Source organism: Canis aureus, chromosome 11 (genome assembly GCF_053574225.1).
Source record: "Canis aureus isolate CA01 chromosome 11, VMU_Caureus_v.1.0, whole genome shotgun sequence".
NCBI classification, from domain to species: domain Eukaryota; kingdom Metazoa; phylum Chordata; class Mammalia; order Carnivora; family Canidae; genus Canis; species Canis aureus.
The window spans coordinates 22,352,475-22,378,842 of record NC_135621.1 but is presented as its reverse complement, the minus strand read 5'-3'; the positions used below and the strand labels follow the sequence as shown (position 1 = coordinate 22,378,842).

Genomic DNA, 26,368 nt, shown 5'->3' with positions numbered 1-26,368 from the left:
CTGCATCTTTTGCCTGTTTTTCTACTGGGCTGTTTATGAACGTCAGACAAATTAATCCTTCGTATTACGTGCTGCAAACATTTTTTCCTAGATTATCATTTGTTTGACTCCTGATGGAGGTTATTGCCTTGCAGGAATGTGTTTTGAATGTGATCTGTGTTCTTGCCGTGCTTCATGCCTGGCTTGGGAAGGCCCGGCCCAGTCCCGGGGTCCCGGATGCTCTCCTCTGGCCCCCGGGCTGCTTCCACTGTTCTCTGGGGAAGGTGTGAGGTGCGGCTCCAACGCCCCCTTGTTCCGCACCACTACCCGGATATCCCCAGTGTGTCTCTTCCTCTCTGATGGGAAAAGCCATTCTGATCCCAGTGGGGCCTGGGTCTGGGTCTGGGTCGGCTTCAGTACATTCTGGTTTGTTCTGCGGCCCCGCTGCCTGTTCACACACCGTCCCCACGCATGCAGAACGGCCGTGGCTGTGGCATGTTCTGTTACCTGGTGGGGCTCACTCCTCATCACTCTTGATTTCCAGAATTTTCCAAGTTATTTGGTTTATTTACTTTTTCTTAGAAACCTTAGACTTAGAGTGTTTTGCTTTCTCTAAAATCTTTTTATATTTTTTTAGGGGAATCACATTAGATTTATTGATTATCTTAGGGACTTTGCTCAGGGTGTCTCTCCTTGTGTGTTTGTATATAACCACGTTGGGATATACATAATATGATATATATAACAGGCCGTGTAGATGTGACAAGGCCTATAAAACAGCCTTGTGACCATCGTTGAGTGTATAGCTTGGTGGTGTTAGGTACGTTTCTCTTGTGCGTGACCATCTGTCTCCAGAACTGTCTGGAACTGGAACTGTATGGAACTCCGTCTGCATGGATGACTACTGACTCTCCATCCCCTTCCTCCCGCCTCTGGCGCCCACCATCTATTCTGTGTCTGCGCTGTGATTCCTGGGAACCGTAGAAGTGGACTGGCCGTGAGCGGTGTCCTCACAGTCCAAGCGTGTGGTAGCAGGTGTCAGGATGCCCATCGTTCTGGAGGCTGAATGATACTCCGTTGTACATATAGGCCACGTTTTGTTCATCCATCCATCCATCCATCCATCCATCCACCCACCTAGCCATCCATATCTCTTTGAGCCCGAGGTGTCTCCCCAGAAGTGGGATTGCTGAGTCCTCTGGAAGTCTGGTGTTTATTTTCTGGCTCTGGTGCTGGAAATCAGGCCAAGTGTTTACTTGGGAATCTGATGAAGGCACAGCCCTGAGCCTGGTGGCCTGGTTCCCCAGCCAGGGGGACAGGGCAGCCGTGACAGGACTTCCACCCAGGCATGGCTGCGAGCCCCTCTGAACCTCAGTGTCCACCCCTGTGTGGAAGGGGGACCCCAGAGACACAGCACCTGATGTTTAAGAAATCTCTACTGCTGGCCTGGCCCTGAGATGAGGAGTGCAGGAGCCAGGACTCCAGCCTCCCAGAGGCCGGCAGGTGGGGACGGAGGGGGAGGCGGGAAGGCAGGAAGCCCATGGGCCCATGTCCGCGTGGCTCTCAGTGCAGCTGCTGCAGGCAGAGACCCCCCGGGGGCTCCTCTGCCCGAGTCCCCTCCCCCCGAATCTGCTTCCCACGCCCCCCCATTTCCTTTGCCTATCCTGCCGTGAGGCCCAATGCTGCCTTTCCCTGGGGTGTCTTCCTCTGCAGCCCGAGGCGGGCTTCTGCAGCTCTGAGTGGCCTTCCCTGGCCTGTGGCACCCAGTGCCCCAGTCCCCCGGCTCCTCTTTCCGTGGTTAGGAAGCACCCGACGGGTCGCTGTGCCCCCTCTGCATTCCCGCACCCACTGCATCTGGTATGTAGTAGGTGCTCATTAAACAGCCGTGTGACCGACTCGCTCGTTGCTGTGACTCCTGAGAGCCCGGCGTGTGACCTGCTCCCTGGCCTCGGTAGCGCCTGCACACGACCCCTGCGGCACGGGTCCCCAGGGCAGCGTGCTGCAGCCAACGCGCAGCTGGCTTGTGTGGCCTGCAGAGCCCACCTGCTGCCAGGCCAGCCTGAGGAAAGACCTCACTGTGGCAGCCACCCTGGAGCTGGGCGGTTATCCGGGCGCCGGACGAGCTGTGTGGCACAGGCCTGTGGCGGGAAGGCTGCTGCAGGCTTGTCCCAGCCTGGGCCGCATTCCTTTCTTGGCCTGCTGGGCAGGAAGTGTGGGGTCCGCCTCTCCTCCTCGTGTGGCTGTGCCACCTTAAACACTGAAAACCTCTTGTGGCCTGCGGCGCTTGACGTGGCCTGCGGCGCTTGACACCTCACGGAGGGCCCATAAATATCCCATAAATATCCCAGGGCCTGGTCTGCAGGGGAGTGGCCTGGGGGAGCCCCGGGCTAAGCTGGGCAGAGAGAAATCTGGGAAAACAAGGTTGCCTCGGGCAGGTGGTTTGGAGAAACACAAAAGCCTTTCTCACCTCGGGGCGTTTAAAGCTGTGTTTACCTTGGTGCTGGATTTGCCTGGGAACCTGGAAGGTCTTTCAAGTGCACCTCACCCACCTTTCCCTGACAGGCTAGAAGCAGGTGATGTCCAGGTGAAGGCCAGGTGACCAGGTGGCCAGGTGATGGGCAGGTGACTAGGTGACAGCCAGGTGACCAGGTGACGGCTGTGCTGGGTCTGGAGTGGTGGAGCCGAGTGCTCTGGGGAGGGGGCAGTCGGCGGTGGTGCTTGGAGAGCCTTCGTGGGGGAGGGGGCGGTGCACAGCCGTGTAGCATGGATTGGGGTGTGCAGGCGGGAGGCAGCGCCCGGGGCCAGCTCCTGTGTCACGAGGGCTTTCTCATTGTGCTGCTTTGTCATTGCAGAGCAAGGGGCAGTACCATGAGACCTGAGGGGTGGCCTTCGAGGTGGGCAGTGCTTTCCACGGGGGGGCTGTTCACAGCTGGCTCTCCTTCTGGCTTCCCTGCCTCAGACACGAGATGAGGGATGTGGGGAGGGGCCCCTGGCACACGGCCTGGGTGGATGGAGTCGTGCGGGTTTCCCCCACCGAGATCCTTCGGCCCCAGGGAGCCTAGACACTGTGTGGGCTGCCCTAGCCTCGCCCTGGGTGACACCTGTGGCCCCTCACCCTGTCCCTAAGATGGGATGGTAGTGAGGCCCACGCACGGGTGTGATGCTCAGGCTACTGGGGGGGGTGACCCCAGTGCTTAGCGAGGGCACAGGTTCCCCGTTAGTGTACCATGACCTTTCAGAGCATTCTTTTTTTTTTTCTTTTTTTTTTTTTTCTTTCAGAGCATTCTTGTTCCACTGAGCATCTGTCACCATAGGACTAGGGGCAGCAGAGCATGGCCCACAGGCCCAACCTACCCCTGCCACCTGCTTCTGTAAATAATGTTTTAGCCGCCACACCCATTTTGTGGTACGGCAGCGTTGACACGTTGGGACAGGCCGTGTGCCCGCCAAGCCCCTTGCAGAACAGGCTCACCCGGCCCCGCACGTTGTCTGTCACCGTATCTTTTTTTTTTTCTTTAATTTTTATTTATTTATTTATGAGAGACACAGAGAGGCAGAGACTCAGGCAGAGGGAGAAGCAGGCTCCCTGCGGGGAGCCCAATGTGGGACTTGATCCCAGAACCCCGGGGTCACTGCCCTGAGCCAAAGGCAGATGCTCACCTGCTGAGCCACCCAGGCGTCCCTCTGTTGCCGTATCTCGATGGCGAGCCACGTTTGCAGCACAGGCTATTTTCAGACAGCTGCAAGCCACGCCCCTTGCTGCTTTCAGGAACTTGGGCCAGGGCCATGGCAGGAAGTCATGCCTAGCGCCCGGAATTTGGAAGGTGTTTCCTACCAGCTGTCTCATTGGCTGGATCTTCCCAGGTCCTGGTTGCGAAGAGCGATGGAGACAAATTGAAATGAGCTTGCGTGTGTTTCTAGCAGCTTATTTTATTTGCTTATGTGACACTGAGGTGTTTGTGTACCTGCTCCTAAATATTGGGCTTTCTTGCTGGCTTCGTTTTGTTTAAATAAACATCCATGTGCCCCTCCGCCAGGCTTCCTGCTCCGTCTCCTCGGCAGAGGGGCCTGTGAGCTGTCACACAGTGAGGGTGGTATTAATAGAGGCATGTGCTGGGGAGGGTAGGATGGCTGAGTCTGTGTGAGGTTAGGGCAAGCGCAGGCTCTGGAGTCCAGTGAGGTTGGCCTCTGTTTCTGATGTGCCACTTCCCTCTTTTGCTGCTTCCCTGAGCCTCAGTGTCCCCTTCTGTCAGTTGGTGTAACAGGACTTCTTCCTTCTCAGCATTGTGACTGGGACATATGGCACCTGGGACGGGGGAGCTTGTCTGTCCCGGCTGAGATCTGGGGCCCTGCACAGATTTTGGGGTGCACAGGAGGCCCGGAGCCAGTGAAAGCACGGTGCCGGGGTTTGTCCTCCCCAGGTCGGGGCCCTGTGAACTCTCCACAGCAGGTGTGGCCAGCCCCACCTGGGCTTCCATTCCGGGTCCTGTGTGACATGTGTCTGGGCTGAGGCCCAGATGCCTGGAGGCAGGTCCTCAGGTGGGCCCGGCTCACACCTGTGCGGGGTGCTGGGTGCGGCTCTTATCACCACTTTAGGAGCAGGAGGGCTGGGCTTGCCCCGGGTGGCCTGCCTCCATAGCCCCGCTGTTGATCCCTGGGGCAGGTCGCCAGCTGGGGTCAGAGGGCATGGCCCGGTGGCGGCGAGTGGTGGGCTGAGCCTTGGCGATGGGGCGCTGGCTAGGGCTGCACCCTGTCTGAGCCGCCCGCCCCAGGCTCCGGCCTGCCCCGTCCCTTGGTGAGTCGGGCCCTGTGGTCCTTGCTTTCCCTGCCTGCCCGCCTTTCCTGCCTGTGGGAGGTTGGAAGCTGCTTATGGCTGTTGTTTGGGGAGGGGGGGCTCCGGTGTCCTGGACCCTCCTGCCTTGGCTTCTCCCATCAATCAAGCAGCAGCATCACCACAGGTGAAATGACAGCAGTGCAGGGTTAGTGACATTTGTGAAATGTGGTTTTGGAAAAGTAGGATCTGGGGTTTGGCCTCCTTGCTGCTGCTCACCAGGCGGGGTCCTTCCACGCACGACCGGATATGATCCCCAGCAGCCCTCCGAGGAGGGACTTTCAGAACCAGAGGCCGGGCGCAGGGGACGGCGGGGAACCCACCCAAGGTCACACAGCATCGCGGGTGGCGTCCTGCCCTGGGCTCTCGGGCCGCGTAGACGGTGGGAACCGCCCCCCTTGACTGCGCCCCCTCAGCTGTGGTCGGTGTGACGGATGATCTTGACTCAGGACGCCCAAGGGAGGGTGACCTTATGGAGCGGGGGAGCAGCGTGGCTGGCTGGGCGGGTGGTGCTGCACCGGAGGTGGGAAGAGTGGGGTGGCCACCCGGTGGCTGGGAGTGCCTCAGACAGCAGGAACCAGCTGGCGGGGTCCCGGGCCCTGGGGGGTCTGGGTACCTCCTCTGGGGACCCGAGGGGACTGCAGTGGTGAGGGTGTGGGCTGAGTCTGGCTGCACCCTGGCCTCAGGTGCTCAGGGGCGGTGTGTCCCTCGGGCACCCCCCTTCCTGCGCAGTGGGCGCACTGTCTTGGTCCCACCTTCCAGGATGGCCTTGGGTCCCCTTGGTTTTGGGTCCCCTTGCATTTTGACCTTTGTTCCTGTTTCACATGAGCCTCTGTCCCTGAGCCCCGTGGCGGAACAAGGGTGGGTGGGAGCCCTGAGTTTCCTGATGTTTCCTGAGCCCCATTGCTGTGCGGCTGTGGCCAGGCCCAGCGTGGGGGGCGGGACAGGTGTACGGAGCTCACGCCAGCTCGCAGCACCTTCGCTAACGTTTGCAGGGAGGTGGGGAGCTGGCCGTTAATGGAAATAAGTCTATAAACTTGGATGGATTCTAAGCAAAGGTATTCCATTGAAATCCATTGAAAGTGTGAATTGTGTCACTAGTTTTATGAGCCGGTCTGGTCCCCAGGTGGTATGCGACTGTCGCATCTGGAGGGTGGAAATCCTGGGCCATGGTGGCCGCGGCATCGGCCCCAGCTGCGCTCGTGCCGGCACGTCATGTTGGCGGCTTGACGATGGCCCTGCTGGGAGCAGCCCCGCCACAGACACGGCTAAGTGCCACCGATCAGGGCCTCACTTCTCACTTTGTTGGTTGTCTCGGTTTCATAAAGTGATGGAGAAACCGCCGAGGCCCAGGTGACGTGCGTAGCCCCTCACTGTGAGCAGCGCAGAAAGCCCGAGGAAGTGTTCCGCTGCCAGGCAGCTGTCCTGTCGTTGGGCAGGGACGTCCCCGTGTCCGAGGCCACCGAGTAGGGCTCCCGTGCGGGCCTCCCATTGCACCTTTGCCTGTCTTTTTTTTTTATTTTTATTTTTTTTATTTTTACTTTTTTAAATTTTTATTTATTTATGATAGTCACACAGAGAGAAAGAGAGAGAGGCAGAGACACAGGCAGAGGGAGAAGCAGGCTCCATGCACCGGGAGCCCGACGTGGGATTTGATCCCGGGTCTCCAGGATCGCGCCCTGGGCCAAAGGCAGGCGCCAAACCGCTGCGCCACCCAGGGATCCCCACCTTTGCCTGTCTTGTCAGCGTAGACAAAATTATCAGCCGGCGTTCCTGTGTGAACCACACCTGTTTGCCACTTGTGGCCGCGGTGGGCAAGGGAGGGGGTGTCCCGGGAGACTCAGAGGGTCCATGAGCGGCGCCGGCCACACGGCGGCTTTCCAGCGATGCTCTGTCATTTGTGAGAGCGCACGTGCAGCTGTGTGCCTGTGCACTTGGCAGTAGCCGTCTCGTGTGCATCTCTGCACTCCCTGCAGGGTCACGGGCTCTCCAGGTCACAGAAAAGGGGGTAGCAGCTCACCCTGGGTCCTCCTGGCTCTTGCGTTCTCTCGGACTTACTCTCCAGGGCCACCGGGCCATCGTCAGGGTCGCCGGGCTGGCAGGACCTGTGCCTGCATTGGTCCTCCACTGGCTCAGTGCAGAGGAGGGTTTTGGCCCGACCTCTGTGGGACAGACAAGCCCTGCGGGCACTTGCCCATGGAAACAAATTCAGGCCTCCCTCTTCCCGGAGAAACACCCTGGTTGGTGAAAACTTGGCGTTAAGTTTTTCACAAGTGTTCATGGATTTCGGGACTGCGAGCCCCAGCAGGGCTCCTGGGCTAAGTCCGTGGACAGCCCTTTGGTCTGCGGGCTCCATGGGAGGACAGCTCTTTGTAGCTGAGGCCTGGTGGCCCGGAGCCGGTGCAGGGCCCCGGATTTCCTGGCGCTGAGAGTCCGGCCAGCGCGGCCCCACCTTTGCGCATCTTTCCTTCGTTTGCTGGATGAGGGTCTGTGACCCCAGCACAGGCCGGCCCTGCCGAGGCCATTGGCTGCTGGGGCATCACCTGGAGACCTGGGCCATCGCTGCCCTTGGGGTCTGTGGGCACAAATCGTAAGCAAATCCTGATCCTGGAATTTCAGGACCCCACACCAAATGGGATGATGGCTTTTAAGGTGGGTACTTGGAAAGAAAGGCTCTGGGATCTGGGATGAGAGACACCCCAGAACCAGAGGTGTTGGCTCCGCAGCAGGACAAAGGTGGTGGCCAGAGGACCCGCAGGGCTGGGCTGGGGCCGCCCTGCCAGGGCTGTCAGTGGGATGCCACAAGGTCTGGTTTCCTGTGACACGGAGAGGTGCTGTGGGCCCCCCACCCCAGGCCCAGCTGGACAGGAGTGTGGGATCAGGGTGCCGAGGCAGATGGTGTGGGGCCTGGAGTGCAGAGGGCGGCTGTGGAGTGAGGCCTGATGGAGGGCTCCTCCCAGGGCTGTGGCTGGAGCAGCTGGTGGGCACACGTGCCATCCCAGGTCCGCGCTCAGCCCAGCAGAACCGAGCTGACATGTCCGGCAGGCAGGCAGCAGAGGAGCCAGAGCGGAGCTCCCAGGGAAGCCAGCAGGACCTCTGAGTATTGATGCCCTGAGCATCTGGGGTCCCACTGACTGTGCCCAGCCTAGTAGGACTGAGGGGTGAATTTGGGATGAGGAAAGTGGCTCCCGGATGAGCCTTGTGTGTGGGGAAACCTGTGGTCATCAGGTGTGAGCCTGGCATGGGGCCGGGGCCGGGTTCAGCAGTCTCTGGCCTCAGACGGCTCCCAGGGAGTGCTCTATAGGGCCGGACGGCAGTCGTGTGCGCACTGGGGGTCCTTAGAGTGTTGGTCAGGACCCCTGAGTCTGCACCCCACCCTGGCCCTCCTGCTCCCCCCTGCAAAGCCTCCAAACCCACCGGTGCCGGCCCAGGCCACTCCGGCCGCGGGGTCTGGGGCTGTCTTCCAGGATGGAGCTGTGGCAGAGGGCCAGGCGGTCCCTGGGACTGGCTTGAAGCCGGGGGGAGGCGCACGGCTCGCAGCTGGACTCCCCGGGGATAAGGTGGGACGGGGCTGCGTCCTGTGGGAAAGTGAGCACCGTTCGTCCTCGGATCAGCGGGAGAGCCACTATCTAACCCGGGACGAGGCCCGGCCGGGCAGCAGCATGCCTGGAGGGAGATTGGCTGGGACCCGGCAAGCGCCAGAGACCAGGAACCACTCTTTTAAAAATCTTGGCTGGGAAGGGAAATAAAGTCCTTTGTGGTTTCCAAGTCCAGCTTCCCTAGACACTGCCGCCTTTGTGTGTCCAGAAACCATTGAGCGGGTTTCCAGAGCAGCATGCTTTGTGTCCCGGGCCAGCTCTGCTGGACGCAGCCCTGTGTGCAGAGGACGTGGAGCCCGGCGGGTGCTGCCTGGAGCCGGGCGAGCCCCACCATCCTGCGCCGCGGCACCGGGTGCCCCTCACCCTGCCCGTCCCTTCTCGCCCGCTCCCTGTGGCAGGCGGTTAAAGGTCCTTGCGGAATGCCCCCGCGCCGAGTGGGTCTGGGGTAGCCGCAGCTGGGGCTCCTGTGCCCGCGCGTCCGCTTCTGCCGGAGGTACAGGGAGGGTGCTCCCTCCGAGGCCCGCGGGGCCTGGTGGCAGCAGATCCTGCTGAGCGCCTGGGTTACCTGGGGTGGCGGTGGTGGGGGGGGGGTGGGAGGGACGCTTACTGGAGCTGCCTGGGCTGGGCCTGGGAGGGGGCTGCAGAGGGGACACCGGCTCTGGGGGGGGGCTGGGGGATGCACGGCTCTGGGGGGCTTCTGAGGGGGTGGGGGGCTGTAGAGGGGATGCATGGCCCTGGGGGGGCATCTGGGGGGTGCAGGGGGATGCATGGCTCTGGGGGGCATCTGAGGGGGTGGGGGGCTGTAGAGGGGATGCATGGCTTTGGGGGGCAAGTGGGGGGGGCTGGGGGATGCACGGCTCTGGGGGGCTTCTGAGGGGATGGGGGGCTGTAGAGGGGATGCATGGCCCCGGGGAGGTGCAGGGGGATGCACAGCTCCAGAGGGGCATCTGGGGGAGACTGGGAGATGCACAACTCTGGGGAGGGCAAGTGGGGAGGGGCTGGGGATGTATGGCTCCAGGGGGGGCATTTGGGAGGGGCTGGGGGATGTGGGAGGCTGTAGAGGGGATGCACGGCTCTGGGGGGCATCTGGGGGGCCTGGGGGATGCACGGCTCTGGGGGGGCTGGGGTAGGGGCTGGGGGATGTGGGGGGCTGTAGAGGGGATGCACAGCTCTGGGGGGGACAAGTGGGTGGGGCTGGAGATGCATGGCTCCAGGGGGGGCATTTGGGAGGGGCTGGGGGATGCATGGCTCTGGGGGGCATCTGAGGGAGTGGGGGGCTGTAGAGGGGATGCACAGCTCTGGGGGTCATGTGGGGGGGCTGGGGGATGCATGGCTCCATGGGGGCATCTGAGAGGGGCTGGGGGATGCACGGCTCTGGGGGGGCATCTGAGGGGGTGGGGGGCTGTAGAGGGAATGCACAGCTCTGGGGAAGCATCTGGGGGGTGCAGGGGGATGCACGGCTTTGGGGGGCATCTGAGGGAGTGGGGGGCTGTAGAGGGGGAATGCACAGCTCTGGGGGGGTATGTGGGGGGAGCTGGGGGATGCACGGCTCTGGGGGGGCATCTGAGGGGGTGGGAGACTGCAGAGGGGACGCACGGCTCTGGGGGGCATCTGGGGGGGGCTGGGGCATCTGGCAGAGCAGCGGCTGCCAGAGTGCAGGGTACAGGTGACATTTGTCGAGGGGCGCCCACTGTTGAGTGGCTCCGTGTGGAATGCTTGGCTCTGGGTCACACTCAGCATCTGAGACCCGGCCTCCTCCTGTGTCCAAGACAGTGGGCCATACCGGTCCTCCATCTACATCTGACAGCTGGTGGCAGGGGGTGAACCGGGTCAAAGGGTGCGTCCTCCCTGAATGCACCCCCCCCCCCCCCCCGGATTTTGTGAACATGACCTTACTTAGAGACTTTACAGATGTAATTGAGGTGTGGTAGTTCTGGGGCTGAGCCATGCTGCAGCCAGCACAGGGGTGCACCGTGGCCCCCTTTACAGCCTGGACCCGTCCCTGGGCAGGGGTGGAGTCGTGGGTCTGGTCCTGATCTGACAGCAGTGTGGAGGGCCATCCTCTTGGGGGGCCCAAGGAGCCTGGAGGAGCAGGGGGACAGGGACGGGCCCCGGGGAGCCCCCTTGCTCCGGTGGACACCCCCCTCCCCCGGGCTCACGTGAGGAGCCTGCCCGGGGAGCCCAGGGTTGGAAGGACGGCCCCTGGCTAGCCGAGTGTGTGGGGCTGGGCCCGGGGCGTGCACTGCCTTCCGATGGTGCCAGGCTGGACACTCGGTGCTTTGTCCTCCCTCCGTGTGCTGGCACCTCATTTGCTTGCTGGAGCTGAACTGGGGAGGAGGGCGGCCCCGGCCCGGGGACCGTCGAGAATCCCGAATGGCGAGAACCCACCCAACCAGAGCCGTGCAAGAGGCACCGAGCTTGGCCAGCGCGAGGCCAGCCCTGAGCCCATTCCTCCGGGCACACGTCAGCCAGGTGTCCCTGCGCCCCAGCCGTGGTCCCTGCCTGGCCCGTCCCCTCCGCCCTGCTTTCCTCTGAGGCCGGATGCCGAGGGATCCCTCGGGTCTTTCTGAAAATGAAAGGAAATAGGTTTTACATTGCTGCACTTCCCGTACCCAGTCTTTTATTTTTGTGGTTTAAGACGCGGTAGGAACGCGTCATGGGACGTCTGGAGAGTTTTGCAGAGCACCCCACGCAAGCTCCTGTCACCTCTGGTCTCTTTAGACACCTGTTTGCCATAACGGGGCCCAGTGGCGGCCTTGGTCTCTCAGGGCCGGCCTCCTGTGTGCGGGCCGTGTGACGTTCCAGCACGCCGTGCCTGGGCGTGGGGGCGGCCGGGTGGTGGCATGCTGCTGGGTCACCTGTCGCCGAGGGGGCGAGACACTCCCCACGTGCTGGGTTCGCTCTCAAGAGGCAGCATCGCTGGCTCTGAGGGCGTCTCCGTGTTCACGGTTCCTGCCGCCTCCTGCCACATGGACTGGCGTGTGTTTCCTATTTAGGGAAGTTGGAGGTTTTTGCTCAGTGGTGGGTAGATTTCCTCTGGCTGCGAATTCCTCTGCTCCGGGAATTCGCCCGTCTGTGTACCAGGTCCTGTAGCTTTTGCCCGTTTATCTGAGCGGTCGCAGAGGGGGGATGCTTGTCTTTCGTGTATCGTGTTGGCCACTCCTGTTCCTGGGTGCACTGCGGTGTTTTTTTTTTAACAAGTGGAAATTTGGGGGCACCTGGTGGTCCAGTCGGTTGGGTGTCTGCCTTCGGCTCAGGCCGTGATCCTGGGGTCCTGGGATCGAGTCCCGCATCAGGCTCCCTGATCAGCAGGGAGCCTGCTTCCCCCTCACTCTCTGCTCTTCCCCCCTGCTCGGGCTCTCTCTAGCTCTTCTCTCAAACAAATAAATCTGTAAAAAGGAAAAACAAATGAAAATTTGCTTTTGTCCACTTGACTGTTGGACTCTTTGACTCTGTGATTATTTTTGTCATTTTTCTTTACAGACCGTTACCCCGTCTCTAGGGACTTGGTCAGCACAGTTCTCTTTTCTTTGGGTTTCTTTTCTTTTCTTTTCTTTTAAATATACTTCCCCATTTCATCTATGTGGAGCTCACAGCAGCTGTTTTTCCAGGTGGCCGGCCTGCGCCCCCACCCACATGCAAGCAGCTTGCTGTCCTGGCTGCCCACGGCCCCCCATGGCTGTCCACGACCACCTTGGCCCCCCACAACCCTCCATGGCTGCCCTAGCTCCCTGTGGCCCCCCACCACCCTCCACGGCCTTCCACGCCTGCCCACGGCCCCCCAGCCCCCTCCCTCCCTCCAGCATCATGCACTTCTGGGCTCTCCTGGCTCCTGGGGGCATTGGGTGCCCTGTGTTTTTTTTTTTTAATATATATATATTTTTAATTTTTATGTATTTATGATAGTTCCAGAGAGAGAGAGAGGCAGAGACACAGGCAGAGGGAGAAGCAGGCTCCATGCAGGGAGCCCGATGCAGGACTCCATCCCTGGACTCCAGGATCGCGCCCTGGGCCAAAGGCAGGCGCGAAACCGCTGAGCCACCCAGGGATCCCCTGCCCTGTGGTTTTTGCCAGTAGGGCCGTACCAGGCCACCTTGTAGTGTTCCAAGCGAGCTCCGAGGAGCACCTGGCCCAGGAGACCATGGGGCCCCCTTCTCCACATACTGTGCGCCCCCGCTGTTTCTCAGACCAAAGCGAGTTCTGGCCCATTCCGCTCAGACTCTTGCGAGCCCCACTGTTGGCATTGCCACGAAGGGCGGGAGAAGTTGCTGGGGGAGCGGAGGGCCCTTGCAGGGTGGAGGCAGACACCCTGGGCCGTGATTTAAGCATCCTTTGAGGGTTGTTGTGCCCGTGTGGTCCCAAACAGGAAGTGGTTTCCCTGCCTTTGTGGTTCTCCGTGAGATTCCCCAACTGGGACAGCTGGGGCCAAATGGATGGATTCCATCTTGGGTAGGCCCTGCCCTGCCTGCCTTGCACGGAGATGCTGGTGTGTGTATGGGGGCCCGTGTGCGTCATCTAGAGCTCCCAGAACACGGTGGCCTCACTCGCATTATTCCTCGAGAGGCGGAAGCCGAGGCCCAGAAGAGTGGTGAGCAGCAGAGCAGGCTCTGAGCCCAGTTGTGTCTGGGGACCCCTACCTCCTGCAGGGGACTCAGGGCCTCGTGCAGAAGCTGGGGGGCTGGGGCTGGTGGGAGGCCCCCGACCTGGCAGCCCTGGTCCAGGACTTGTGTGACCGGGACTCGGGTTGGGGTTTGTGGCTTCTGCTGGGGGCTTCAGAGTGAGGTTGGCTGGACATGCAGACAAGCCCCTCATACTCTGCCCATGGGGGCTTTGGGGGGCCGGCTTGCCTCTCCCACAGAGACGTGGGGCACCCTGCTACAGCTCCGGGTGGGCATTCGAGTTTCAATGCACACGTGCCCTCCCCCACAGTGTGACCCCCACACTGGATCTTTGCTGTGGTGGTTCCAGGCTGGAGGGGACGGAGGTGGGCAAGCCCTGGGCTCTGAACCAGCCCGTGTGTGGAAGACCTCAGCAAGCCAGGGAGGGCTGCCCAGGCAAGCAGGAAGGTGCTTTAGGGAGACAGAGCTGCTTGGATCGTGTCCCGGGGAGCAGGGACCAGGCCGAGTCAGGGGACGCAAAGCCAGGGCTTTGCTGAGACACTAACGCTGAGCATTCCAGCGGTTTCTGGGCAGCATGCATAGCTACAGCTTTGACCGTGTCCCTGATGGTTGGCTGGTGAGGAGGGCCTCTGAGGAGCGGTCAGCCCTCCTCTTTTCTTTGAAGCATTTCTACCCTAGCTTTTCCCAGGGTCTCTGGCCTCCCTGTGCACCAGCCTGGCTGTCTCTATGGCTGGGAAGGTCCTGCTGAGAGCCTCGGCTTCCTTCTGCCTTGTGGGGCCCACGGAGGGGGGGTGGGGCACTTTGATCAGGGGCAGGGGCAGGGGCGGGGGTGGGAACCTGGCCAGCTGAGTCAGAGTGGTGGAGGGGCCCAGGCTGGTGGCTTGTGGGTGCAAGGTGGGAGCCGTGGGCAGGGCGTGGGAACAGGACCGAGGGTGTGCTCAGGCTGGTGGGTGTGCTGTGTGGGTGAGTGATCGAGCCTCCTCCTCTCTTCTCTTGCAGGGACCCCGACCGTCATGTTAAGGTAAAGCAGAGGGGCTCAGTGCTGAACATGCTAAGGAGGCTGGACAAAATCAGGTTCAGAGGTCACAAGAGAGATGACTTCCTCGATCTAGCAGAGTCTCCAAATGCCTCGGACACCGAATGCGGGGATGAAGTGCCCCTGAAAATACCTCGGACCTCGCCCCGGGACAGCGAGGAGCTGAGGGACCCTGTGAGTACTCCATGTGGGCCTCCCCTGCCCGGCCTCGGCCCCGGGTCCCGCGGCGTGGGGCGAGGGGCCGTCCTTCATCCTCAGATGGCCGAGCCGAGCATGGAGTTGGCAGGCCTGTCCTGCCTGCCCCGGCTTCCCCTCTGTGCTGGTCTTGCTCCCCTCCGGACCTCACGGGCAGCTGCTCGTCCCCCCAATCAAGGATTGGGCAGCTTTGCCCAAACCGCGGGTCTGTCCAGCTGTGGGATTTCCTTCCTCACCCATTTCCTGGGTGGTTGACAGACTTCTTGTGTGGAAGTGACGCAGGGACCCCAGCCTGACATCCTTGCCCCCCGGCAGCTGGCTGAGCCCAGGCTGGGCCTGTGCCGTCCCATGAGGAGACAGAGCTGGCCACTGTGGGCTGGTCCACGGGGCGTCTTTAACGGGGCAGCAAGGATGCTCTGAACACCTCCACTGGGCCGCATGGCTGCGGCAGGAACCCAGCTTGAGGGGGCCCTGCCTTCTGGAAGCTGGTGCCTCGTCGGCTGGGAGTGGGGCAGGGGCGAGGCGGGCTCTCCGGCCTGGTGTGATTGGGGCACTCGCCCATCGTGGGCACAGCGCCTGAGTCTTCCCCTTTGCCAGTGAAGAAGCCCCGAGCCCTCCTGCCCTGTGAGCGTGGCCAAGGTGGGCGGCCCCTCGGTGTCTTCTCCGAGCATCCGAGCAGCTTTCCTTCCCAGGTGTGGTCTGTGCGTGCTCGCCTTCTCTGGCTCCTTGTATTATTAATGCCTTAGAACAGAATGGGGACTACGAGTGTGCTCCTGGCAGGAATGAATAATTTACAGGCACTGCCTCCTAGGAGCCGGGCTGCCCGATCGGGTGGGTCAGGCGCTGCAGAGCCGGGCGGGGAACCTGGCTGGCCATTGGCCGCTGTCCCCTGGCACAGGTGGGCTGGTCCTCCAGCCTCGGGGTCCGTTGGGGGGTCCAGGGCCCCGCCACTGGGTCTCTCGGTGCCCGTTTGTTGCAGAGCACCACGGGCTTGTCTTGCAAGGAAAGTGGTGTCTTCCCCATCCTGGCCGCTGCCAGCCCAGGCACCGTGAGCCACGGCCCTCCCGTGGTGGTCTCTGGGCCCAGGGTGCCGTGGCATCTCAGCAGCAGGAATCCCTCCGTGAGGGTCTGAGCTCACCATGGGGCGTGACAGGGATCCTGCAGAGGACTCCTCTGCTCCGTCTGTCCACCCAGCCAGGACTCAGCAGTAGGTGCCTTGCTCTGGGTGCTGTGCCAGTAGAGACCTGGATGTGCCCTGGAGTGCAGTCCTCTGTGTGGAGATGACGGCCGGCAGAGCAGAGGGTCTGCAGGGCCCTGCCTGTGCCCCACTTTGAGGTCGGGTCTAAGGCTGCGGGGAGGTTGAGTGGTGGTGGACACGGGGCTGTGTGAGCAGGGCCCACCAGGCTCCTCCGCGGTGGGGGCGCTGGGATGTGCCGTCGATGCGTTAGCCTCTCCCTGCTTGTCCTCCCAGCTCACGTCCCGCACCTGCCACCGTCCCACTGCCAGCTCGAGGGGTGAAGAGAGTGGCTCTGATTTGTGGTTGTTGCTGTGAGGGAGACTGGTCATCTTTTTGCTCAGGCTTTGTTCTTTGCACTTTACTTATTTATTTTTTATTGTGGTAAAACATACCTGAAACTCACTGTTTGGACCACAGTTATGGGTACAGCGCAGCGGCATTCAGTGTGCTTACGGTGTTGTGCAGCCATCACCCCCATCTGTGGCCAGAACTTCATCACCCCAGATGGAAATCCCATCCCCATTAACACTGACACCCACCCCCACCCCCAGCTGCCAGCCCCCCGCCCCTGGCGCCTACCATCTACTCTCATCTCTGGATCAGCTCCTCCAGGGACCTCATAGGAGAGGACCCCATAGTACTTGTCCTTTCACACCTGGCTGGGCTCACGGTGTGTCCCGGGGGGAGGCGATAAGTGGACGCAGTGGTTGAGGGGAAGGGCGTGGGCAGGGGAGGGTCCTGGGCCGGCAGACAGGCTTGAGGAGGCCCAAGAGGTGGGTGTGCAGGGGGGGAGGGTGCAGCACTTAGGGATGATGTCCAGCGTCAGGGTGTGGCCAGGGCGGGGGGCACTGGGGATGGGGACGGGATGGCAAGGCCAACCAGGTGGTCGGTGACAGCCCAGGCAGGAGAGGCGAGACAGGAGTGGGACCAGAGCCTGGAGTTGGGGGCAGATGGGAGACCCTGTGGCCCCTGGGAGATGGGGGGCAGACTGCTCCAGGAGCCGAGGCCCTGCCCCTGGGGCCGCGGGGGAGATTGAGAGGTGGGGAGCTGGAGGCCACCATTCTAAGGAAGCAGGAAGAAGTGGCCCAGCCCGCTTTCCTGGTTTCATGGCGGTGGCACTGCAGCCTTGGGGTTTGCTAGGCAGGACCCCAGTCCAGACCCCCAGGCCCCAGCTCAGCATCGCGCTCCAGGAGCTTCAGCGTGCCCCCCGGTGCTCCCTGCCAGCTGGTCAGGCCCCCGGAGCGGCTCCTCCCCACCCCGCGGTCCACGAGGCTCCAGCTCCGAGCTGCTGTTAGCAGAGTCCACCCAGGGCCCTGAGGGGCCCTGTGGCGATTCCTGGAGCCCTGGAGCAAGTCCCGGATGGACGTCGTTCCATCATGCTGTACCGCAGCCTTTGAGGACCTGGGTTTGTGCATTCAGACGTGGTCCTGCGACCTGGGGAGCATCCTGCTCGCTTTGGGGAGATGCAGGCAGACCTAGTGGAGTTGAGCATCCTGCCTCCGCGTCTGTGTAGAGCCGCCTTTCCTGGCCAGCTCTGCCCTCTGCTGTGTGGCCACCACCTTGGCCATCGTGGTGTGTGGTGGGCAGGGGAAGGCTCAGCCCAATGCAGGCGGGAGGTCCAGACGCACCATCCTCCCTGTGGCAGACCAGATGGACTTACCCTGCCTTCCACCCCACACCCCCGGTCCCTGTGCCCACGGCTGCCCGGCCCCCGGGGGCTGCAGGTAGACACGGGAACTCGCACCCTGGGAGCCAGAGGAGCTGAAAGTCCAGCAGGTCCAGGGGCAGGGCAGCCACAGGCCGGAGAGTCTTCCCAGAACTCACTGGCTTCCCGTTGTCAACTCCTCCTTCCTGAGATGTGGCCTCAGAGCAGGTGACACGTGTAGTGGAGGGGTCACCAGGTCTGTCCTGGACACTGCTGGGCTAATTCCCCTTCTACCCTCACCCAGTCTGCAGGGGGTCATGGAAACCAACACTGGGAGCCAGATTCCCCTTCCCCGTCTCATGGGGATGTGCGTGGCTGCCCGTCTCAGCGTCGGGGTGACCGTGGGAGTGTCCAGCACGTGCGCCTGTGCTGGCCTGGCCGTGCTGGCCTGCACTGCACCCCTTCCCCTCCTGTCAACAGGATGCAAGCAGCCGCCTGTGCCAGGCCCCTGGGCGAGCCGCAGTGGGCACTGGTCACTGTAACCGGAGCCTGCCCAGCACCCCGTGGGACGTCAGACAGTGGTTTTAATTAGCCCTCCGTGGAACAGGACAGGCCCATGTTTGGAGTTTGCTCACCTCGGGGAGCCACCATTCTTTCAGATTGACGCAGCCTGGTCTGCAGACGTACCCTACCTCCCTGCTGCCTGGAGGCCTGTTACTCCAGCCCCGGGGTGCGAAGGGTCAGGTCCTGTGTCTGGGCTCACCCTCCTCCCGGGAGGGTGGCACTTCGGCCAGCACAGGTTTGGATGGTTTCCTTCCCTCTGCAGCCTGAGAGTGGCGTGACTATCGAGAGGCTTAGCGTCACGCTTCTGGTTTTAATTTTTTAAAATGATTTCTAAAAGCTGACCTCACTGGGCTGCAAAGATATCCACATTGTGTGAGATGCCCATTCCGCCGGGAGGCAAAGCCGAGGTGAACTGACGTGGGCTTTACTGCACAACTACACCTTCCTCGTCCACCAGGGGCTCTGGGGGCCCAGATAAGGGGTCCCCTGGGCACTGCTCCGAGAAGCAGGATGCTTTGGGGCGGCTCCCTTGAGCCCTTGCTGTTTCTCTTGTAGGCTGGACCAGGGACCCTCATCATGGCTGCAGGAGTCCAGGACTTTAACCGGACAGAGTTTGATCGATTAAATGAGATCAAAGGTCACCTGGAAATCGCCTTATTGGAAAAACACTTCTTACGTGAGTACCCCTGGGGGAGGACGGGGAGGGATGCCATCCTGCAGAGGTGCTGCGGGCTGTTTGGGCTGCTGAAGCCCAGTGCCCGCTGTCCCCAGGCTCGCTCATGGTAGGGACAGGTGTGGCCCCCGCGGGGATGTCCCTAGCAGATGCTCCCTCTGCCGTCCCACTGAGACTAGCGCTCTGGTCTGCGCAGCTGCAGCTGCGAGGTCTTCCCTCGGGGGTAAGGGAGGATGTCCCAGGGAAGCAATAAATGGCTCCCCCGGGGGTGTGTGATGCCTTTAGTGAATCTGGTGTGTTGCATTTGCAGCAGTCTGCTCTGAACGTGGTGGGGCTCTCACACCGTGTCCTGTTTAGTTTCACATCCAGGAGGGAGGAAACACCTAAGGCTTCTGTGGCTGGGTGGCTGGGTGACCTGGTGGCCGTCCGCGTGGCTGTCTGGGCCGTTGGTGTAGTTTAAGCACCCGCTCCCTGCGGCTGGGGTCTGGCCTCTTGGGTGGTAATAGTAGAAACTGCTGTGGAAGCACCTGCCAGTTCCTCGCAGGGATGATGTTGTGTGATGTCTCACCTTTGATCTCTCACCACCCTCTGCACCCCTGCTCCGCAGACAGGAGCGGCAGTGCCAGGACGAGGGACCCTGCGTAGGGCAAGCCCTCCGGCCAGGAAGAGGTGTAAAGCAGCAGATGGCCCTGGCGCCCATGCATGTGGCCCTGCTGCACAACGCGGAGCTTCCACGACTGCCCCTAGGGGGACAGCAGAGCTGCTGGGATGGTGCAGGGAGAAAGAAGCGGCCTCCTGGCCCTGCGCGGTCAGAGCCTGGCCCAGAGCTGCCAGGCCAGGAGGAAGGGCCTGCAGGCAGTCCAGTCCCCTCTCTTCTGTTCCCCTTCCCCTGCTCAGGACCAAGCATTCTGCGCTCCTGCTGGCCCACAGACACCGCTCCCTTGGTGCCCCTGCCTGAGCCACCACTCTTGTTGTCCACACCCTGAGGGTGTCTGTGCTCCAGGCGGGGGCACCCCAGCTCTACAGCCACATGGGGCCCCTCACCTGCACGTGGCAGTGGGGGTGTGAGCTGTGGTGGGGAGCCTTGGTGGCCTGCCTAGGGCACCAGTGGTTCTGAGGACAGTGCTGTGAAGTGACTCGGTGTCCCCACACGTCCAAGGTCATGGCCGAGCTGGCTCAGGCAGGCAGGGCCAGGCTGGGTCAGCCCGGGGCTACGGGTGGTGATGGGCTGGCCTAATTAGGTCCTGGTGACTTGGTGCCTGTGACCTTGGGTGTGCTGAGCTCCTGCAGGGAGGCTGCGTGCACGGGGGGCAGGTTGTTGCATGGTTCCTGACCAGTACTGACTGGGGCCCCCAGCAGCAGAGCTGGACAGACCCTGCTGGGGGAGTCAGCTTGTGGGGCCTTATGAAAGTGCCTTTGTGGATCACCCTGCCAAGTGTGGGTGGTACATGAGGCCTGATGAGGCAGCCGAGGCAGGTGCCGTCCGTGCAAGGGGAAGGGCCTGCGGGAGCATCTTGACAGGGGAGCCCCAGCCCGGGAGGGTAGGCGGGGTTACCTGGCAGGGGCGGGGCAGGCGGGGTGCAGGTACTTGCTGGGTGGACAGGGTGGCCAGGCCCCACGGGGACGCCCTCCTGGGCCGTCCAGATCCGCGTTGAAGGGAAGCATCCACCCTGCCACGGCATGGCTGGCATCCGTAGTCCGTCCTCATGGCCTGTCCTCACTGCTTTGCCCAAGGAGCGTCTCGGGTCCTGGTGGCTCCTGCCGTTGAAGTGTATGGTGCGATTTTGACAACCCCCCCCCCCCATGGGGCGGCAGTTACGGGCATTCTGGAGCGTGGAATGTTTCGAGCAGATACGGAGGTACAGCATCTCACGTGCTCACGTTCAGAGTTGGCAAGAGGTGGCCGGTGGTGGGCAGGTTCCCTCCACCGCCATGTCCATCCCCACCCCCCTCGGCTTTGGAAGCCAGTCCCAGCCGGCCTCCTGTCCTTCATCTGTACTTTGAGTCGGCAGCTTGTCATATTTTAAAAATGAAAGCCACGAATTTGATGTCATAACTGAAAACAGGTTATCCTTTTGCATCATCAGACCTCCAGCCTAAGCTCACATTTCCCCAGTGGTCTCACTTTTTTTAACTATGTAAATCTTTATGGTCTATTTTTTTAAAAAGTATTTTATTTATTTTGGGGATCCCTGGATGGCTCAGTGTTCTGGCGCCTGCCTTTGGCCCAGGGTGCGGTCCTGGAGTCCCGGGATCGAGTCCCGCCTTGGGCTCCCGGTGCATGGAGCCTGCTTCTCCCTCTGCCTGTGTCTCTGCCCCTCTCTCTCTCTCTCTCTGTGTGTCTTTCATAAACAAATAAGTAAATCTTTAAAAAAAAGGAAAGATTTTATTTATTTTTTCATGAGAAACAGAGAGAGGGGCAGAGACACAGGCAGAGGGAGAAGCAGGCTCCATGCAGGGAGCGCGACATGGGACTCGGTCCCAGGTCTCTAGGATCTTGCCCTGGGCCGAAGGCGGCGCTAAACCACCGAGCCACCCAGGCTGCCCTATGGTCTCATTTCTTTTTTTTTTCTTTTTTTTTTTTTTAAAGATTTTATTTATTTATTCATGATAGTCACACACAGAGAGAGAGAGAGGGCAGAGACACGGGCAGAGGGAGAAGCAGGCTCCATGCAGGGAGCCCAACGTGGGATTTGATCCCGGGTTTCCAGGATCGTGCCCTGGGCCAAAGGCAGGCGCCAAACCGCTGCGCCACCCAGGGATCCCTATGGTCTCATTTCTTTAGCAATCCCGGGACAGCGCCCGAGGCCCCACGTTGAGTGGCTGGCACGCCTCTTCAGGCTCCTGTGGCTCCAGTTCTGGGCGTCCCCTGCTCTTTGTGGAAGAAATCAGGCCGGCTGTGGTGGCACCTCCACCCTGGACCTTGCTCGGGGCGAGCCCCGTGGACTCCCCAGTTGAGCCAGTGTGGCTGCGTCCCCCGGGGCACCGTCTGGAGGACTCCTTGGTGGCAGCTTCCCTGAGGTGCTCTTTGTGCCCAGCCGCATGGTTTCGATCTGTCATTCCCCTGGTGGTTAGAGAATGATCATTTTCCACCCTCCATTCTTTCTCCATTTGCTCACTGACCTATTTTTGAAAACCTAACTCCGAGGGATGGTTTCTGTCGCAGAGGCAGGATACACGCTTGAATTTTTTCTTGTATTATCCTGTTTCCAACATAATGAGCCGATTCCCTCCTTAGAGCATCCTCCACAGGTGACCAGTGAGGGTGTTGGGCCTTGTGGTGTCATCCTGAGATCATGGCCTTAGACATAGTTGACAGTTCCGAGTCGCTGTGGCTGCTGTCCCGTTGGTGCTCAGATGGACCCACCTCGGGGCAGTGGGGGCCTCGTGGGAGCCTCGTCCCATGTGCTTCTGCGTCCTTTCAACATAAACCAACCCTCCATGAGCAATCCCTTGCTCGCTGGTGTGACAAGATGCTCCAGGCTCCTTTTTTTCTTTTTCTTTTAAAGATTTATTTATTTTAGAGAGAGTGGGGTGAGGGCGGGGCAGGGGGAGGGAGGATCCCAAGCAGACCCCCGCCCCACCTAGCAGGGAACTCCATGTGGGTCTTGATCCCAGGACCCTGAGATCACGACCTGAGCTGTAATCAAGAGTCAGACGCTCAACCGACTGAGCTCCCCAGGTGCACCCCACACTCAGGCTCCTCTTAAACATTTCCTGTCCCCTGGCCTGGAATTAGACATTTCACCTTGTTCCTTTAGGTCAAAAGTGGTGTTCAGAAGCTAAGGATGCTGGGGTACTCACTACTGTCAGTGTTTCTAGACCTTTCCAGGGGGCATCCTGCGTTCATTCAGGTAACTTGAATTCACATGAAGATTAGGGGATTTTGGCTTTTTTTCTTTAAAAAAAAAAAAAAATGATGGTAAAGTAGGATCTAAAATTTGCCATCTTAACCGGTTCAACATGTGCCCTTCGGTGGCATTGACCCCATCACAGTGCTGTGCGGCCATCACCCCCGTGTGGCCATCTCGTGAAGCCGCAGGTCGCCAGGCCCCACCCCCTGCCCCTGGTGGCCCCTGGCCCCTCGGTGGAGAATCTTACTCCTCCTCCGGGGCCCTTGTAGGCGGAACCTCACGGTATTTGTGTTTTTGTAGCGCCTCTTTGTGTCGCCATCATTAACTCAATACGGAGTTGTGTTGATTTGCTTCTTGTCCCTTTAGATCTTGAGAGATTAATCTTGTTTTCTGTTGACTTTTTAGTTGGACTCGATTTCAGATTCACGGGAAAGTTGCAAAAAGAATACAAGGAGTTCGTGTGGATTTTTCAGCCAGAGTGTCTCCAAGAGTAGCATTTTACCATGTTTGTCTGCCCGTCTGTCTCATGTCCATCTGTCCATCCTTCCTTCCATCCGCCTGCATGTTTTATCCTCTGGACCTATTTGGTGGTCGTATGCGGCGGGCGCGATGTTCCTCGGGCTCTGACTGTGTTGTGTGTATTTCCTGGAAGCGAGCGGGTTCTCTTACTTAACAGTCCGGTTATCAATATCAGGAAATTAATGTGGGTGCCAGACGGTTATCTAACCCGAGACTTTATTCTAGCTTCGCCATGTGTTGCAGTGACGTCCTGTAACGTCTAGCAGCAGAAGGTCTCTGCTCACGCGTTACACGCAGCTGTCCTGGGTCTTCCTTCTCCGTGACCCCGAGGGGTCACTCGGCCTGGCTTCGTGTTTCCCGGTGTTGAAGAGTGCAGGTCCCTCAGAGTGGGTTTGTCTGATGGCCCCCTGCGGTGAGGTCCAGGCCAGATGTGTCACAGGTGCAAAGCTGTAGCATCAGTGCGTCTGTCAGGAGATGGACAATGTCATTTTGTCCTGCTAACATGTTTTGCGAAGTCTTCTTTTTATTTCTTTAAAGATCTTTATTAATTTGAGTGAGAGAAAGAGAGCACAAGCAGGGGCAGAGGGAGAAGCAGACTCTCTGCCGAGCAGGGAGTCCCACATGGGGCTCAATCCTAGGACCCTGAGATCATGACCCAAGCCGAAGGCAGACGCTTAAGTGATGGAGCCACCCAGTTGCCACTAAATGGTTCTTTTCAAAACTAAACTTATTTTTATAGTTGTTTAAAATCATTCATATGGTTGAAAGTCAAGGTACTGTCAGAGAAATGGAGTTTGTCTTCCTTTGTACTTTGTTACTTCATTTCTCTATAGACCACCAGGTGTGTTTTGATTTTGCAGTTTATCCCTCCAGTGACTGTTTTGTAGAAGCAAATGTGTACATGTTTTCTTCGCTTCCCTTAGATAACCCTTGTCCCGGTCTCACTTTCTCCACACTTACATTACCTCCTGGCCGTCCCTCCAGAATGGAACTGAGATGTCTTCCCATTCGGTGTTATACCTACTGTGTGGATAGGGCGCTGTTTTTTTTTTTTTTTTTTTTAAGATTTTATTTATTCATGAGAGACCCAGAGAGAGAGAGAGAGGTTACATAGTTACAGGTGGTTCTCCCCAGACAGCACCCTGGGTGCATGGGGCCTGTTCTCCGACCCTGAGCATCTGGCACGAGGTCCTGGGTCTGGTGGGAGCCCAGCGGATGGAGGAGTAAACTGCAGAAAATCCTGGTCGGGCTGGAATTGGCCCAGGAGCACCTGTCTTTCTGCACTGCTTCTTCCATCACAGTACCTGGGATGCACGATGCTCTGGAGACCCCGAGATGTTCCGGTTGCTGGTAACCTGGCCTCCATGTGCTGGCGTGGCCACCCTGCCTGCCCCCCTCCGTCTGCAGGAGGGATGCGTTGGGGAGCTTTGGTGTGGGCTGGGGACCCAGCCCCTGGGGGGCAGCCAGCTGTGGACGTTCACGCGGAACGCCCAAGTGGCCAGTGTAAGATCCCATTTAACTATCTGTGGTACTTTCTCTCCGAAAGCGGCCGATGATCCTTCGTGGGGAGGAGGAAATAACCCAAGTGTGCGGCAGCTCTGTTGGTCATGAAATACTGAACGGTAGGAGTGTCCCTGTGAGGAATGGCATAGGGCAGAGAACGGGAGACGGAAGTGCGTTCTGGCTCGTGACTGGAGGCAGGAGCCCGAAACCGTTAAAGCAGCACGTAAACGAATTAAAAGCATCGTACATTTTTCTTTTGGCCCGACACGCGCTTCAGTGGCTGCTGCTCTCTGAGCTCCCGGGCGCCGTGTGCTGTGGGTTCTGTGCAGCCGCCCAGCTGCTGCTGGGTGCAGGCCCTGGGAGAGGAGGTTAGGAGGTTCCCCAGCAGCAGGAACGGCATGCGCAGGCTCTCCCAGAATGTAACTTGGTGTGGAATTTGGATCTTGGAGGAAATGCTCGTGGGGCCTTGGGCCGGGGGCTTCCTGGTAGCCAGGCTGAACCTGAGGCTCCCCTACCTGTGTGCGGGTTCTGTGGGGCTGAGCTGTTTCTCCTTCCTGGGTTGACGGGAAGGCCTGTGGAAGCCTCCCTGGCCATGCTGGAGGATGCTCTCCCAGGGGCCACACCCTGGGGTCTTGTGCCCTTGGGGTAGGGACCATCCTCACTGGGCCACCGAGACCTACCCAGTGCCAGATGCGTCTGGGTTCCCTGAGGACGCAAATGGGCACATGGTAGCTCTTGCAGGGCCTTCCCCGGGGAGAGGGTCCCCTATGCTCCTGCAGGCTCCCCTTCCTGCTCTACTACATGGTGGGTCAGCGTGGCTCTCTGTGACCATGCGAGAGGCTTTCTTAGAGAAGCTGCTCAGGGAGGTGAGCTGGTCCACTGCTGTGGCCCGAAGCAGCTCTCTGAGTGTCTAGACACAACAGAAGGACCTTGGAGGGAAGGGAAGTTTTCTGAGCAGCCAGTGTGGGTGTCTCGAGTGAGAGTTTTCTCACCCACAAAGTCATCTACAAACAGAAGGGCCTGGGGAGCTGCCCGCTGCCTGCTGCTTGGGGGCCGGGGTGGTGTCCAAACGAGATGAGGCAGAGGTGAGACCTGCTGGCGGCAGGGTTAGGTGTGGGGCTGGTCAGATAGTGGATCGGGGCCTGCAGATGCCTGTCTGGGGTCTGGCTTTTTGTTTGTTTGACTTACCTCCTGCTGTTGATTTGGTGATGTTAAGCTGATTAACAGAGGTGAGACTGGGTGTGCTTATCAGGTAGGATTCATCTAGGAAGAAATGGAATTGGCCCCTAAGAAAAAAATGACTTGTCTGACCCACCGGGCAGGCCAGGATTCCATATTTCCAGGTCCCCTCCATTGCCCAGTGAGACTCTGCCCCTTAATTATTCATTATGGATGTTGGGCCCGGCCCCTCGTGGAGCTCACCACCCCGGACCGTGTTGTCCTGGGGCCCAGCCAAGCATCCCGCCTGCCCGGCTCATGCTTCAGAGGAGAGACCCCGGGTCCTGCCAGGGCTGGGCCTGCTCCCTGGGACCCAGGGCTGTGGGAGTCTTGGGCTGAGGGGTGAAGTTGGGGAGGAAGCTCTAACTCGCCTACTGTTGTGTTATTTTGATGGCTCCGTGTCTGGCAGTGTCATCTGGCAGGCCCTTTGGAAGATGACAGGCTTGAGGTCCATGGGGAGTGTTAAGTCAGGAGCTCTAGCTCTCGTTGATGCTCCACCCCACTGAACACCTCACCAGCTCCCTGGGCCGGGGGAAAGGTGGAAGATGAGATCCCCACTTACAGGTGGCACAGCTGAGCCTCCCGGGTGTACAGTGCGGAGAGAACCTGCCGGGGTGGCATGGCTTCCCCATCCTCTGCCACCTACTGGGGTAGTCCCCTCCTGCTGGGACTCTCCTCAGTGTGGATGAGGCCAAATTGGCAGAGATGGGCTGTCCTTGACGTGGGGTTGCCCCAACTTTCCAGCCCTTGGGGGGACTCTTACTTACGCACATTTCATCTCTTGTACTGAGCTAGGTTCTTGTGTGATGGGGCGAAGATAGCTGCTGCCTTATCTATGGATTCCCACAGCTTAGGCCTGTGGTCAGGTAGCTGTGAGTGCTCAGTGCATATCTGAG

The 26,368-nt window shown here is 60.0% G+C and overlaps 1 protein-coding gene across 2 annotated transcripts in view; it reads left to right on the top strand.

Annotated features, from left to right (window-relative positions):
• Positions 1-26,368, top strand: part of GRAMD4 (GRAM domain containing 4) — a 73,458-nt gene that overhangs the window by 20,338 nt on the left and 26,752 nt on the right. Inside the window, exons 1-3 of one of the 2 annotated variants that reach the window (XM_077914079.1) lie at positions 8,882-8,902; positions 14,028-14,238; positions 18,261-18,381. In XM_077914079.1, the coding sequence (XP_077770205.1) occupies positions 14,077-14,238; positions 18,261-18,381 (283 nt within the window). In that variant the 5' untranslated portion in view covers positions 8,882-8,902; positions 14,028-14,076. Of the gene's footprint in view, positions 1-8,881; positions 8,903-14,027; positions 14,239-18,260; positions 18,382-26,368 lie in introns of those variants that run through there. The other variant, XR_013388926.1, reaches the window with a different exon arrangement.